Consider the following 15945-nt stretch of genomic DNA (forward strand, 5'->3'; position numbering starts at 1 on the left):
ATGTAATTATATAAAAATGTATATATTTGTATACAATTACATAGAATTGAATATAATTATATATAACCTATACGAATACAGTATGTAATTATATAAAAATGTATATATTTGTATACAATTATATAGAATTGTATATAATTATATATAATCTATACGACTACAGTATGTGATTACATACAAATGTATATACTTGTATACAATTTTTATACGATTGTATATGATTTTATACAATTAGATATAATTTTACATTTCAATTGTGCCATTTTTTCTATCCAAATAATATATAATTTTATACAATTGTATGAAATCTTTTTTATCGGGTGGTTATAAAGTGCGACTACATAATTTTATCAATAGCTTGAATTTGCGAGGTAAGACATAATTGTACATAAAAATCACAATTTTGGTTTTTTTGAGATGTTTATAAATAAAAAAAAAATATATGTATTTATGTTTGGGTCATTCCATCTCAATTTAACGACATTGTGACGGTGACCCATTTCGATTTTTTAATATGTTTTCATACGTGTAAAAAGAAGTCTTGAGCTTAATTTTTATCTCGTTATCTCCACCCCTTCCAGAGTTATAATTTATGCTTAAAAAGGATATAACTTTGACAATAGTTATGACAATCTCACGTCATGGTGGGTCGTTTTGTTGGATTTTTAACGTTCTTGCAAAAAAAAAATTTTAAATCTGGAAAAAAAAATTTTGTAATGCATTTTCAGCTATTTTTAGTCAAAAAATTAGTTTTTTGTTCAATGGGACACTTTTAATTTTTTTCAAAAAAATTCCTAAAATTCTATGTTGAAAAACAAAATTTTTGAGCCATAACCGAAGATGGGCATCGGATAACTTCGAGTAAAAAAAATTAAAAAACAATTTTTATTCTATGATTTTAATTTATTTTCTTTCTAAAATCACGTAATTTCTTCAAATAGTCTCAAAATATTATCTCAAAGTAATATCAGATAAGTACTACCGATAATATCGAAGTACACTTTAGAGTAATAAATCTAAATAATTTGATGTACAGTTGATATATTTAAATTTTAATTTAAAAAGATACAATAAATTGCAAATAAAGTACTTTACTCATACATTTTCGTGTAAAATATTATATTTTCCACTGAGGATACTCAGAAAAAAGTATTGTTATGTATTGTTAGACTATCTGAAAATAGTCTGTGATCTTAGAAGAAAAATAAATCAAAGTAACATAAAAACAAAATCGTTTTTTAATTCTTTTTACTAGAAGTTATTCGATGCCCATCTTTGGTTATTTTTTTATACATATATATTCTCGAGATATGTCGAATCGAAGAAAGTAAATTGAATATATAATACTTTTTCAATTCGATTCTAACATTATTTGCACAGCTCTAGTAATAGTGTATCCTTTACGTAAATTTGTATCGTCATTCACAATTTGAACAATTTTTAAATTCTATATATTTTAACAACACATTTATCATGATATATTATGTATATATAATTTTTATTTGAGACAAACGTATTTATAAACTAGGGTGGGTCCAAAAAAAAAACTAATTTTTTTTTCTTTATAGAAAACTAGTTACCGTGAAAAGATCAGTCACGATGATGAAAAAAAAATTCTGGCAAAGTTTGAGCTTTTGAAAAAAAAAAAAAAATTAAAAATTATATCAAATTAAAGCAAATTTTATGTAGAATAAAGTGAATCGAGGCAGACCGGTATGTTTTGAGTTGGGTTCGAACACAAGCTCTGAACACTCCGATTTCTCCTTTGAAGTACATAAAGTTCCCGACCTGGAACTCTATGACTTAGATGAACCTTCTACCACCACCGTCCATCTTACGTTATTAAATAATTATATCAAATTGATTCTGTTATTTGTATTGGATTCAATTATAATATTGTTTATAAGGTAACGAGACCTACCCAGAGAGGAAAGTAACACGGGCCCAGGCTTGGCCCAGACTTGGCCCAACTTTGTAGAACCTCGGGCCAGGCTTGTAACCCAGTCTTGGCCCAGCCTTGGTAGAAGCCTGGAATGATAATCTCGGGCCAAGCCTGGTTGCCAGACCTGGCCCATGCTTGGTTGCCAGACCTGGCCCAGGCTTCCAGGAAACGAATAAATTTAATTTAAAAAAATTTATTATTATTAACCTCGTAGAATTCATGATCATTAACGTTTTAATTATCTAAGGGAGGTAAATGATGTGAAAAAAACTTGGTGGAAATTCTGCTGGACTCTGGGCGCGAACTGCCGTCCTTCTGATTACTGGGTCCGAACGGTAGCTACTAGACGAACCTACTAACGTTGAACTGGTACATTTATATGATCTAGTTATATAAACCATAGGTATATCCAAACTTGAGTAATCCTACCTTGGCCCAAGTCTGGGTTGCCATTGGACGGCCAAGGCTAGGTTACCCAGTCTTGGCCCAAGCCTGGGCCAATATAGGTGTGCCAAAGCTAGGTTCCCCGGTGCTGGGCCAAGTAGGGGCCCGTTGTTCAACTCTGGCAGCTCCTGTATGGGTATAGCAGTGCACCCATTAATAGCGGCCGATAATTACTTCCTTTGGTAAATTAATCTAAATCAGAAGCTAAAAATTTTTAAACTCAACTGAAATTTTTTAAATTCAATATCTCAGTTTTTTCAACTTAATTCATTGTTGAAACTTCAAAATTTTCTTAGCTGTCCCGCTTTTTGTCTCGATAGTCTATTTCCAAAAATTTGAAAAAAGGTTGTGTACTTTATAATATTTATGAATGCGGTAAATTGTTGTAGTAAGTGTTACCACACGGCCGTATTTTATATAAAATGTTTTTTTCACCATCTTAAACGATATTTTCGTGGTATTTAAATAAAATAAAATTGGTTTTTTTGTCCCACCCTAATATAAATGTATAGAATAGTTGTATATTTTGTTTAATATTTTTTACACCAATTGGACTTTTAAATATTTGGACGGGTTTCAAAACACGAATATATGATAATTACTTGACACAAAAAATAATTAATCTATCTTATTATAAAATTTAAACGTCTTTTGATAGATTTGACTCATCTGAGATCATCTCAATATCCTGTTGGAGAACAAGTGGACATGATGTGGAAATTTGCATGCGGAATTTTTCTTCTACTATCACTTCAGTTCCTTGATTTCTCGGTAGCATACGAAGTTCAACTTTTTGGTCCAGGAAGTGCAAAAGGAGAGTCATAGTCATATATAATTGTACTGCAACAGTTTTATATTTTTGATTTATTCAAAATTAAGATTTAAAGATTTAGATTAATTCAAAGCTTACAATAACTGATAATATTTATATATACTAGAAGGTTTTTACACGTTGACGCACGCCCACGATTTTTTACTTTTTGTAATGTTTTGATAACTACCTCCCACGCTCCCTTTATGAAAAAGTCGCTATTATATAAAAATATTCATCGTGAACGCTCATTGTTATTATTAGCCGTTAACATAACCAACCATCCCTATAACGACCGTTGCCATGACAACAGTCTCCATAAAAACTGCTATTATGACAGCAGTCTCTATAGCAACCGTTGTTATGGCTACATTTTCCATCACAACCGTTGCTATGGCAACCGTCTCCATAGCAACTGTTGCCATGCCAACAGTCTCCATTACAACAGCTATGACAGCAATCTCTATAGCAGCCGTTGCTATGGCAACAGTCTCCAAAGCAACCGTTGCCATCGCAGCAGTCTCTATAGCAACCGTTGCTATGGCTACATTTTCCATAGCAACCGTAGCTATGGCAACAGTCTCCAAAGCAACCGTTGCCATCGCAGCAGTCTCTATAGCAACCGTTGCCATGGCAACGGTCTCCATTACAATAGCTATTATGACAGCAATCTCTATAGCAACCGTTGCTATGGCAACAATCTCTATAACAACCGTTGCTATGGCAACAATCTCCAAAGCAACCGTTGTCATGGCAGCAGTCTCTATAGCAACCGTTACTATGGCTACTTTTTCCATTGAAACCGTTGTCATGGTAACAGTCTCCATAGCAACCGTTGCCACGGTAGTAGCCTCTATAGAAACTGTTACCATGACAACTGTCTCCATAGCAACCGTTGCTACGGCAGTAGTCTTCATAACAACCGTTGATACAGCAACAGTCTCCCAAATTTTTTCTCGGCAACCAATGACAGTTCGGGTGCAAAGGCGAAAAAAAAAATTAAAATTGTTTTTTGAATCATCCTAATATAATGATATAATCATATAACATATACACAAAATCTTACCTGAACAAGTAGTTGCAGCTATAAACAGAATAATACAATTATAAATAAATGGTAAATCAATTTCAAGCCATGACCGCAGATAATATCCTTGAACAATGAATTCCGAAATCATTACTAGTAAAAACATTGAAAATGAATTCAAATGTAATTCTCCCTGCAATATACAAAAAATAAAATATTAATATTCGCTCCTCTAAGAAAATAAAATCTGGACATTGGTTGGCCCTACGGGCCAGCCCCAAAACGTTCACATACACACGCGCACACAGAGACACACACATACAAACACTCGGACATCATTCTGAAAATAGTCAGAATAGCTTCCTAGGACCTCAAACCATCGACATATGATGAAAACTCGATTCTCGAAAATCGGGGTGAAAACAATAACTTCCGAATTTATGAGAATTTACAATTATCTTAGCGGGAAGTTAAAAATTATCTTACATATTTCTAACGTAATTATTTTTAATACCGTATGTGTACGTCTCATCATGCATATTGTTCCCCAAATTGCACAATAAGTATTTGTCGAAATATAAGAATGCTCAAACAAAAATCTTCCTATCATAGCCAGCTTGCTCTCAGTATTTTCAGAAATTCCAATTTCCGTAGTATTATTTCCGTGAATGGCGTTGCTTGAATTATTCGGGCGTAATGAGAACACCACCAATGTTCCCAGAATCAATCCAAAACACATGGCCTGATTGAATTAGAAAATATGATTATTAGGTGACTTATTGCTAATAAATAAATAAATATCTTATGATTAGGGATGCAGGGAGAGGAGAGAGGAGGCAAAATGGGGTACTTAAGAAAATACACTGTAAAAAATCCGGAGTGAATTCGGATTTAATTTCAATTCGAATTCACTCCGCCACTCGGAGTTCCGGAGTTTAAAAAAAAATCACTCCGCATGCGGAGTGAATTGGGAGTTTTTTTTTAGCGGAGTGATTGCGGAGTGACGCGGATTTTATTTCACTTCCCATTCACTCCGGTCCAGAGTTTTAATACTTAAATAAATTTATATTAATTTATATGAAACTGCTAAACAATATATGTGTGTGTGTGTGTGTGTGTGTGTGTGTGTGTGTGTGTGTGTGTGTGTGTGTGTGTGTGTGTGTGTGTGTGTGTGTGTGTGTGTGTGTGTGTGTGTGTGTGTGTGTGTGTGTGTGTGTGTGTAAGTGTGTAAGTGTGTAAGTGTGTAAGTGTGTAAGTGTGTAAGTGTGTGTGTGTGTGTGTGTAAGTGTGTGTGTAAGTGTGTGTGTGTGTGTGTGTGTGTGTGTGTGTGTGTCTGCAAATGTGTGCGTATGTGCAAATGTGGGCGTGTGTGTGCAAATGCATGCGTGCGTGTGTGTGCGAGTGCGTGTCTAAATATGTGTGTGCGTATGTGTGTGCGTATCAGCTGATCAATTATGAAATACGCGAGTTTTTACTTCGATTTTATTGAGTGGAGTTATTTTTTATTAATAATATTTACAAAACTCCGCTCCGGAGTGAATTTCACTCCGGAGGGATTAAATTAATAAAAAATTATCTACTCCGCGAAAACCCCCCTGCGGATTTTTAATAAACGTACTTGAAATTTATACTAGTTTTTTAAATTTTCAAAGCAAGTATTGAAAATTCTAAAACATATTGAATTTTGATCATTCCATTTGAAATTTCATAATACTTATTTGAAAATTCAAATGCTTGTATGTAAAGTTTCTGCGCGTGACGTGCTGCGCGTTCAATAATCGAGGATTGTGTAGTGAAATATATAATATCTGTGTGGGTAATGTGAGCGGTGTACATCAGACTTTATTATTGTTAAGTTTTTATTTCCTCAATAATATAAAGTTAATAAAACTTGTGACTGAACTGAACATCATTGACAGTACGATAAATGATAAAATGATACAGTATTAAATGTCATATACACTGTTAAGATAATTGATTGAATTTTCAAAACATTGTATATGACGCAATAAATACATACTATTGTGTTTGAAATTTCATTGTAACGATCGTATAGAATTTCAAATACACGCTTTTGAATTTTCAAATAGACGCTTCAAATTTTCAAATACATTTATTTAAAAATTAAAAAGAAAGTATTTGAAAATTAAAAAAAAAAGTATTTGAGAATTAAAAAAAATGTATTTGAATATTAAAAAACTTGTATTTGAAAATTCAAAAAGAAGTATTTGAAAATCCAAAGTGTTGATTTGAAAATTCAAAAACATATTTTAAATTCTATGTGAAATTAGTAATGAAATTTCAAGCACAAATGTATGTGTTTATTGCGTTATATAGAGGAGGGTGGGGCAGAGCGGCCCACCTGAAATTTTGACCAAAAAAAAAATTTTTTTTTTTTTGACTAATTACTATAAATCTGACATGTTTGCGCATTTTTACCCCTACGCATGAAATTTGGGGCAAAATGGACAAGCCCAAAATTTTGAAAAAGTGATTTTTTCATATTTTTATCGTCAAATTAAAAAAAAAATTATTATAATTCCACATTTCTAGCCCTACGCATAACACCTGGGGCAAAATGGACAAGCCGAAACTTCCGAAAAATTATTTTTTCATATTTTTCGGCCGTTTCTCTATGTAAGAGGCAAATTTGGTCACTAAAAATTTATACAAATTAAATTTTTTTTTTTAGTTGATAAATTTTTGAAATAAAGTAAAACTATAGAATTGATTTTTTTTTTTATTAAATAACAATTAGTAATTAAGGTAATCGAGAGTGAACGATTTATTACACTTTAAAAAATTTTTTTCGAGTAATATAAAACCAAAAATAGTTGTCAAGAGAAAGAAATACATTCTTAATGATGAAAACAATTTAAAAAAAAAAAAAACGAAAAACAAAATTTTTTTATCACTTTTTGAAGGGGGGCCGCTCTGCCCCACAAAAAAAAAAAAAAAAAATTTTCAGAATTTTGGCAAAATGTCCATAAATTTGTTCGAAATAGGACAAAAGTAAAGTGATCTTATGGTTGAAAACCACAAAAAATAATGATTGGCTTAGGGGGGCCGCTCTGCCCCACCCTCCCCTACAATGTTTTGAAAATTCAAACAATTTTTTCAACAATGTAGCTTCCTAAAAACTCAAAACATCAAGATCTCTTAAAAATTCGATTTTCGAAAATCGGACCGAAACTAATAACTTCCCGAACTTTTCAAAATTTCCAATTTTCTTAGCGGGAAGTTAAAAGTCATTAACATTTTTCGACTGGCACTTTCAATTTTTGAAAAAATTTAACCACCGAATTTAAATTGTTTATTTTTTATTTGTTAATCACTCTTTATTATTAACTTCAAAGCAAAAGATTTAAGTTAAGTTTCAATTCCAAAGAAGATATTTTTGAAAAAGCAATTATATGTTGTTCAAAGTAATAGATTAAAAAATTTTTAATAGTTAATTAAATTTTAAAATAATAAAAATTGTAAATATTTTAAAGTTGATCATTGAAATACATCTGAACTAATCTGAAACCAGGAGTTCTTTTATTGTAAATTGATAAGAAATAAAATCAAATTGATTTCATACAATTTTTTTATAAAAACAAAATTTTTCAAAAACCGTAAAAAAAATTCAAAATAATGCTCAATTATATTTACAAAAGTGATTTTGGAATATTTAAGAAAAACTTTGGGGGTATCCCGTTTTGCCCTCCTCTCCCCTATTTATTTTTACAAAACTTACGACATAGAGAACTCCGGCTATTAGTACTGAAGATCTTGATTTTGGAAAGCTCTTGTAAATGAATGAATATAATTTCCGAAACATATTTCCTGTTTAATATGAGCAATTTATTTTTTTTTATTAGGAAACTGTTTATTTATTTAAGTTTATTGACAAGTTAGTTATTATTTATAGGAGATGGTTCGTTACAAGCTTGTAAGAGAGTTTGAGCGGGACTGAATCTCCTGTCAACAGATTTCCGGGTTCAGTAATTAAGGATGCGCAGTCGTACAATCAATACTGCAATAAATCCCCGGGGATCATATAAATAAACGGGCCATAATAAAAAAGGGTTTTGAATAAACAAAGCAACCTAGGAACGTAAAGCGAAAAATTTGGGCAACGGTTGGCCCTGCGGACCAGCCCCAAAACTTCCCAGAACTCAAGGAGCTCGAAAACATTATTGTCAATACATTTTTAAGCACTTCAAGTTCGAAAATAGTAATGTCGCACATACCACTGCGAAAATTCAAGTAATAAACGACAAAAAAAAAAAATAATGAAGTAAATAAATCGAAACCTAGAACAATTCCAGACCCGAGTATTCGGGGAGTGTCGGGCGTCTGATCTATGTGTCCATTAGATTTTTTTTTCTCATTGTACACGGAAAGAAAATTCTAACAAAATTTACGATGTTAATATCGTAATCGTGGACTAGACTTTTATTAGCGTGAATTTTAAAATATTTTATTTCAAAATTTACTATGTGGGTTATATTTTTTACTATTTAACATCGTAATTTTAACAAAGACTTTTAGGATTAAAAATTACTTCAAAAATTACAATTTAACATCGTAAAAATAAAAGAAATAAAAATTACAATTCAAAAACTATATTTATTCCTATATTTATCTTTCTATGTATTTTTGAGTAAAATAAATACACGGAAAAAAAATTCACGGATTTTTTCCGATTTAACTATCGTAATTTTCATTATATAGTATTGTAACGATGGACTATAAGTTTTCAATAATAATTTTTACAATAGACTATCGTAATTTTTATTTTATAATTTATACTACTACCTGAAAGAAAAAATCAGATACTATAGAGTAAATTATACAAGTTGCGTCAACATAAATTCTAAAACAACTATCGTAAAATGAATGAGTCGGTAATGTAGAATTTCTTTAAATATAAAATAATAATTAGAAGTCAATGGAGTAAAATATATTTTTTTAAGAAAGTAGAATTTATAATTAATATAAAAGAAAAATTTATCATTTGGAATTTTTTTTTTTTTTAACAGTTAAATTGAGAAGGAAAATACAATCTCGAAATAAAAATAAAACATGTTGAAGTAGTAATAATAAAACATTTATTTAATAATTTTTCAAATATATTTTTTTGGTACATATAAAATTTATTATTTATTAACTTAACTTTATCAGTTATAATTTCACATCAGATTCCGAAAGTATTATAATTTTTTCCTTTTGAATAAATAACTCATTTCTTTGTATTCAAAATACGCACATGTAGAAAATTAAAAAAACCATAGGCGCAATTTTTTCGAATACTTTTTTTTTATAATTTATCATTTAAAAAAAAATCCAAAAATTATTAGGCGTCTGCTAACTTCAGTATCATATAGAAACGTTAAATGTCCATAATTTGAGGTTATTGAAATGTTTTACCTCTCGCAAAGCCGGGTAAATTATTCATGGTCGACAAATGAAGAATATCCTGTAACAAAATTAGAAGAATTGAATTTATCAGAAAAAAGAAATTTTCATTCTTTTAGAATCATTTATCCTATGACCATAATACTACTAAAATTTTTATAAAAATAAACTTCATGTCCAGATAAATAATTTTAAAACGAACGATATACCCACAGAATATCCAGTTTAATAAAAATTGAATAGTAATAATTATACTTACACCACCAAATTATTATATTCCATAATCTATGTAGGTTTGTAATGAAGAAAGCACAGTTTTTTTTTTAATTTCTTATTTACAATTGTCCAAAAAACGTCATGAAAAATAACCTCTATTTCTGCACTACACTGTAGATATATAGTTGAACCACAAATAATACACACAAAGTAGATGTCATCATTTGTATATATATGTATATATACTCACACAAGCATCACATCATGGTATTGTGACATTTGTCTTTCATACGGAAACGCTTCAGATGGCATATACTATACCATTTCAAAAAATTTACAATTCAACTATCGTAATTTTTGTGACTTGTATTGTAAAAACATAGAGGCAGCACTGTAAATTAAGAGGAAGAATAAAAGAATAAATATTATAATTAAATCTCATTTTTTATTCTTTTACTATTTACGATAGTAACATTGTAATATTTCTTATTGAATTTTATACAACAAACTCTTAATAAAATTACGATAGTGAATAGTAAAAAATCTTTTACAAACTGTAAATTTTCGTATCATATATTTGAAAGTTACAGATAATAAAAGTATAGTCCAGGATTACGATAGTAATATTGGAATTTTTCGTCGAATTTTTTTTCCGTGTATTACAGTGCTGCCTCTGTTATAATACGAAGTAAGCTATAAAAATTACGATATTGTATCGTAATTTTTAAATATTAACTGCGTCCTCCGCAAGAGGCGCTCTCATGACTTATGAATGTTTATTCAAATCGTTTATATGAACCTTAAAAACCATATAAAGTGTAGGCTCTTCGGTGGCCGAGTGGTCCAAGGCGTCGGATACTTCGCACTCAGAAGGACTCGGGTTCGAATCCAACGTCCGAACGATTACTATTTTATTCTTTTATTTAAAATTTCTCTTGAAATTGTACGATATTCACATCGTAATTTATATTGAAAAGCTTTTAAGACTTCGTATTATTTGTCTGAAGTATTATTTCTTAAATGAAATTTCCAACGCTACATCGTAAAAATTACGATTGTAAAAGTCTAGTCCACCACTACAATAATCAATAGGACAAATTACGATATTATTATCGTAAATTTAATTAGAATTTTTTTTCCGTGTACTTTCTGATTATCATCCGACATTATGTTTGAGGCTCTTCTAATGTGAAACAATCCGGAGACACGGTCGTGTCTCGCGCCAAGTACACGTTCAAACACATATACATACATATGTGTGAACGTGGCGGCGCGAGTCGACCGTGTCTCTATACCGGTGTCATATGCCTGTTTAACCTCTCTCATATTTAAATTGAATAATTAATAGATAAATATAAATTATATCCGTTATTTACCTATTTCATTATTAATATTTTATCATTCTTTACCAATTCCATGAGAAATCTTTGAGTTTAATATTTTAGTTTTCATTTTTAAATTTCTAAATTTTTGCTTGCGCCGTTTTTGATAATTTTAATAAATTTTATAAACTCTAATTTTTGATGAATTGTGTATATTTTCATCAATATATATTTTATAATATGTACAATATTTTCGTTCTTAGCATTTGAGTATACACAAATGTTAAGCAGATTTTATTAAGGACCAGTTTTTCAAACTAGGTTCGTTTTAATCCGAGTTTAAATTAAAGTGCTGGTCTTAATAATATATAGACATACCAGTAATAATAATTCAAACACGGATTAATAATAAACTCGGTTTGAAAAACTTACCCGAAATGTAAAATCAGTGACTCTGTCTATACATATAATCACGTATACATAAAGATAGTTTCTCAATACGAAATTTGAATAATATGTGATTAGACTATTATTGCTCGTACATCTATATGAAAATATCCAAGTATACTAGCAATAATTAAGTCACAGATTAAGAATCTTGGATTGAAAAGCTGGCGGCTTCCAGCGCTCAAGACGAATTTAGCTGCAATTTGTACATAATTACTAGCCATATAGTTATTTAACCAGTTACTTACTGGGTTTTTTATTATATACCCTGATAGCCATACCTTACTCAGTAAGGTCTGCAGAGCAACACTTTCGGCTAACTTAACGAGAAAGTTTCTGGCAAACCTTGGCTGGATAATACTTTCCTTTAAGTTGGTTTCAGAATACGGCAGTAGCTTGAATGTAACTTGACAGAAAAACTTGACGTCAATTTGAAGTGAAATTTTCAATCAACTTAGCGTCATTGTCTGACAGTCATACATGTAGTCAAATTGAATTTAACTTAACAGACAATTTACTGTCAACTTAAAGGTAATCTGCTCGCTCTCCAACACTTTCCTTCAAGTTACCTTTAAAATACGGCAGTAGCTTGTAGTTAAGGGCCAGTTTTTCAAACCAGGTTTATTTTTAGTCCGGGTTTGATTATCATTGCTGGTATCCCTGATTAAACAAAAGTATTTGAAAGGATTAAAAAAATTTATATCCTTATGAATGCTATCGAATCCTGAAAATATGATTCAGAAGGATTTAACATGATTCAAATTTTTTAATTCTGTTAAATACTATTTAATCCTGAAAACATGATTTAACAGGATTTGAAATGATTTAAACTGTCAAATACTTTTAAATACTTTTTAATCCTAAAAAGATAACGAAATAAAAACATTATTTCAGGATTAAAAAGTATTCGGTAGCATTAGAAATTTCAAATGCTAGTTGAATCCTTTTATATCCTAAAAAGATAACGAAATATAAAAATTATTTCAGGATTAAAAAGTATTCGGTAGCATAAGAAATTTTAAATACTGGTGAAATCCTTCTATATCCTAAAAAGGTTATGAAATAAAAAAATTATTTCAGGATTAAAAAGTATTCAATAGCATTAAAAATTTCAAATACTGATTAAATTCGTTTATATCCTAAAAAGATAACGGAATGAAAACATTATTTCAGGATTAAAAGTAATCGGTAGCATTAGAAATTTCAAATACTGGTTAAATTCATTTAAATCCTAAAAAGATAACGAAATATAAAAATTATTTCAGGATTAAAAAGTATTCGGTAGCATAAAAAATTTTAAATACTGGTGAAATTCTTCTATATCCTAAAAAGGTTATGAAATAAAAATATTATTTCAGGATTAAAAAGTATTCGGTAGCATTAGAAATTTCAAATGCTAGTTGAATCCTTTTATATCCTAAAAAGATATTAAAATAAAAACTTTATTTCAGGATTAAATAGTATTCGATAGCATTAAAAATTTTAAATGCTAGTTGAATCCTTTCATATCCTAAAAAGATAACGAAATAAAAACATTATTTCAGGATTAAAAAGTATTCGGTAGCATTAGAAATTTTAAATGCTAGTTAAATCCTTTTATATCCTAAAAAGATAACGAAATAAAAATATTATTTCAGGATTAAAAAGTATTCGGTAGCATTAGAAATTTTAAATGCTAGTTAAATCCTTTCAAATCCTTCTACTCCTTTCGATTATTTTAGTATTAAAAAGTATTTAATATGATTAATCGTGAATTTTAAAAAAGGATTTACAGTATTTAGAAGGATTTGAAAGTATTAAAATTTTAATCCTTTTTAATCCTGTCAAATACATTTTTTTAATCAGGGATATCTATATAATTATTAACATATAGATATACTAACAATATTAATTAAAACCCGGATAAAAAGAAACTCGGTTTGAAAAACTGGCCCTAACTTACGGTTAGGGTGGCTATCAGGGTAATTGATTATTTTTAACTTTTCATAACTTAAAAAGTAACATAGAGGCGCTGCTTGGGATATTTTTTTTCGAATTCATAGCATATATATATTAATTCCAATTAACTGAAGTTGAAGAGATTAATTTTGATAGAATTTAAATATCGTGTGATTAATTTTTCTGTGAAATTGATAGTACGATCAATATCGATAAAAGTTTAAAAAATAAAAACCCAAGTTTACGTGTATTTTAAATGGGAAATCTTAACACGCTGTCGTCGAGTACTTAATATTAATATTAAGGGCTCAAACTTTCAGGGAATTTTTTTGGGGCTATTTCTAACAAAATTTCGGGATGGGAGCGAAAAAAAAATATATTCGCAAAAAAAAGCACCCTAATATATATACATATAATGTCTTTACAAAAAGATTTGAAATCACACCAAAAACAGCACAGCTGTAATAGATTGCGCCAAGTACACGTTCAAATTGCAATAATATATTAACTGTACTATTCTACAAAAATATTTGAAATCACTAAATAATGCCAAGTTAAGATACAACATTCTGCAATAAAATAGTTGATAGATCGGTTCAATAGATATGAATGTACTTAATATAAAAGGAAATTTTTACAAATCAAAAAACCGCTTTTTCTTTGGAAGCCAATATCTCCGAAACTAAAATTACTACAGCACTCGCACCTATTCTAAAAAATCTATAATTTAATTTCGAAAAACTTGGCTATTTGGAAAAAATTAATTTTTGACTGTGGTCAAATAATAGCGAGTTGAACGCGAGCGGATTTTCGATAAAGCGAGCGCGTTCGCTACCCGGACTGGTGGTAGAGGGGGAACTAATTTCTGTGGGCTATAAAGCAATATTTCTTTCCATAACCTTTCTTTTCTAATTCTGTAAATTTATGAGTGTAAGGATTTGAGTGTAGTGCTGATATGAGTATTGCGGTGGCGCTTAAACTCGGTTTAAGCGTATGACTTAAACGAGTTTAAGTGTAGTGCTTAAAAATATTGCATTGAGACTCAAATATATTGTATAATAATATTCCCAATACCGAGTATTGCAATATTACTAAAATTTATAAGTGTGGGACTTATACTTTTTTTTCAGTGCAGACCCATGCGACTGCGAAGTGTCTTATTGGTTTCGGTCCGATTTTCGAAAACTGTACATAAATCATTTCTAAGGCCATAAATAATTATACATAATTTTACATGTCCTTAAAGGAGTCTTATTACACTTCTATTTAATTATATATCAAGTAAATAGGAAAAATAGTCTGATATGATTGCATATTATGACATGAAAATATACATGAATCTTTCAGTGGCCATAGATAATTACATATAATTTTATATGACCTTAAAAGAGACTTATGTATGATTGTATATAATTATATATAAACCTTTTTATTTGGGTGCGTAAATTATTGCATACAGCCAGTGACATCGAATATTACACTATGTGTTGGTGACATTCATTTAGTTCATACACTGTAAAAAATCACCGGGGTAAGTCCAAGCGATGTAGATGTTAAAACTTACCGGTGTTAAAAGAAATTTTCCGGTGTTAGAATATTTTAGTTTGGGGTCGTGTGCATATGTGTGTGCGTGTGTGTGTGCATGCATGTGTGCCCAATGAAAAAAGATTTTATACAATTGTATACAAGTCTATATAATTATATATAGTCTATATATAATTATATATAGTCTATATATAATTGATATATAATTCTATACAATTGTATAAAATCTTTTTTCATCGGGTGTGCGTATGTGCACTCGTGAGTTTGAGTGTGTGTGTGTGCGCGCGTGTTTAAGTGCGTGGGTGTGTGTCAAGATTTTTTTTGCGTTTTATAAGCTTCCGAAAGCTAATACTTCGAACGGACGCAGCTTACCCCGCTTTAACACCGGTATTTTAACACCGCCAAATTACATCTCCTACACTGGTGTAATTCCATTTTAACACTCGGCGGAGTTAAAATGAATCCATTTCAACACCAGGCGGAGTGAAAATGAGTCCATTTCAACACCGGATGAAGTTAAAATGAGTCCATTTTTAACACCACTCTCTTTTTACAGTGTAGTGTTGTCAAGCTCGTATTTAAGTTTAATATCGATGCCACCTGATGTATAAAATACTATTTTTTTTCGGAATACAATATTCAAACAATAATGATTTTGAGATATATCTTTATTTTATCACACAGATATTGAAATACAACTTCCATTATCACAATAAAATTTCATATATTTTATAAAAAATATAAATCATCAAAAAAATTAATTACATTAATATAAGATTCAAATGATCTTAATCAAAAAATTTTAATTTGTTAAGATCTTATATTATAAACAATTTGAACATTAAATTTA

General features: G+C 29.9%; 1 protein-coding gene across 1 annotated transcript; it reads right to left on the reverse strand.

The window, feature by feature from the left end:
* Window positions 1–160: 160 nt before the first annotated feature.
* Window positions 161–8641, reverse strand: LOC130674371 (uncharacterized). The gene is made up of 5 exons (XM_057479683.1): window positions 8523–8641; window positions 7964–8315; window positions 4739–4966; window positions 4264–4417; window positions 161–3226 (listed from the first exon to the last, which is right to left on the reverse strand). Exons 2-5 carry the CDS (start codon window positions 8045–8047, stop codon window positions 3027–3029), a joined length of 666 nt encoding a protein of 221 aa, XP_057335666.1. The 5' UTR covers window positions 8048–8315; window positions 8523–8641; the 3' UTR covers window positions 161–3026.
* Between the last annotated feature and the right edge of the window lie 7304 nt (window positions 8642–15945).

This window comes from Microplitis mediator, chromosome 9 (assembly GCF_029852145.1).
Source record: "Microplitis mediator isolate UGA2020A chromosome 9, iyMicMedi2.1, whole genome shotgun sequence".
NCBI lineage: Eukaryota > Metazoa > Arthropoda > Insecta > Hymenoptera > Braconidae > Microplitis > Microplitis mediator.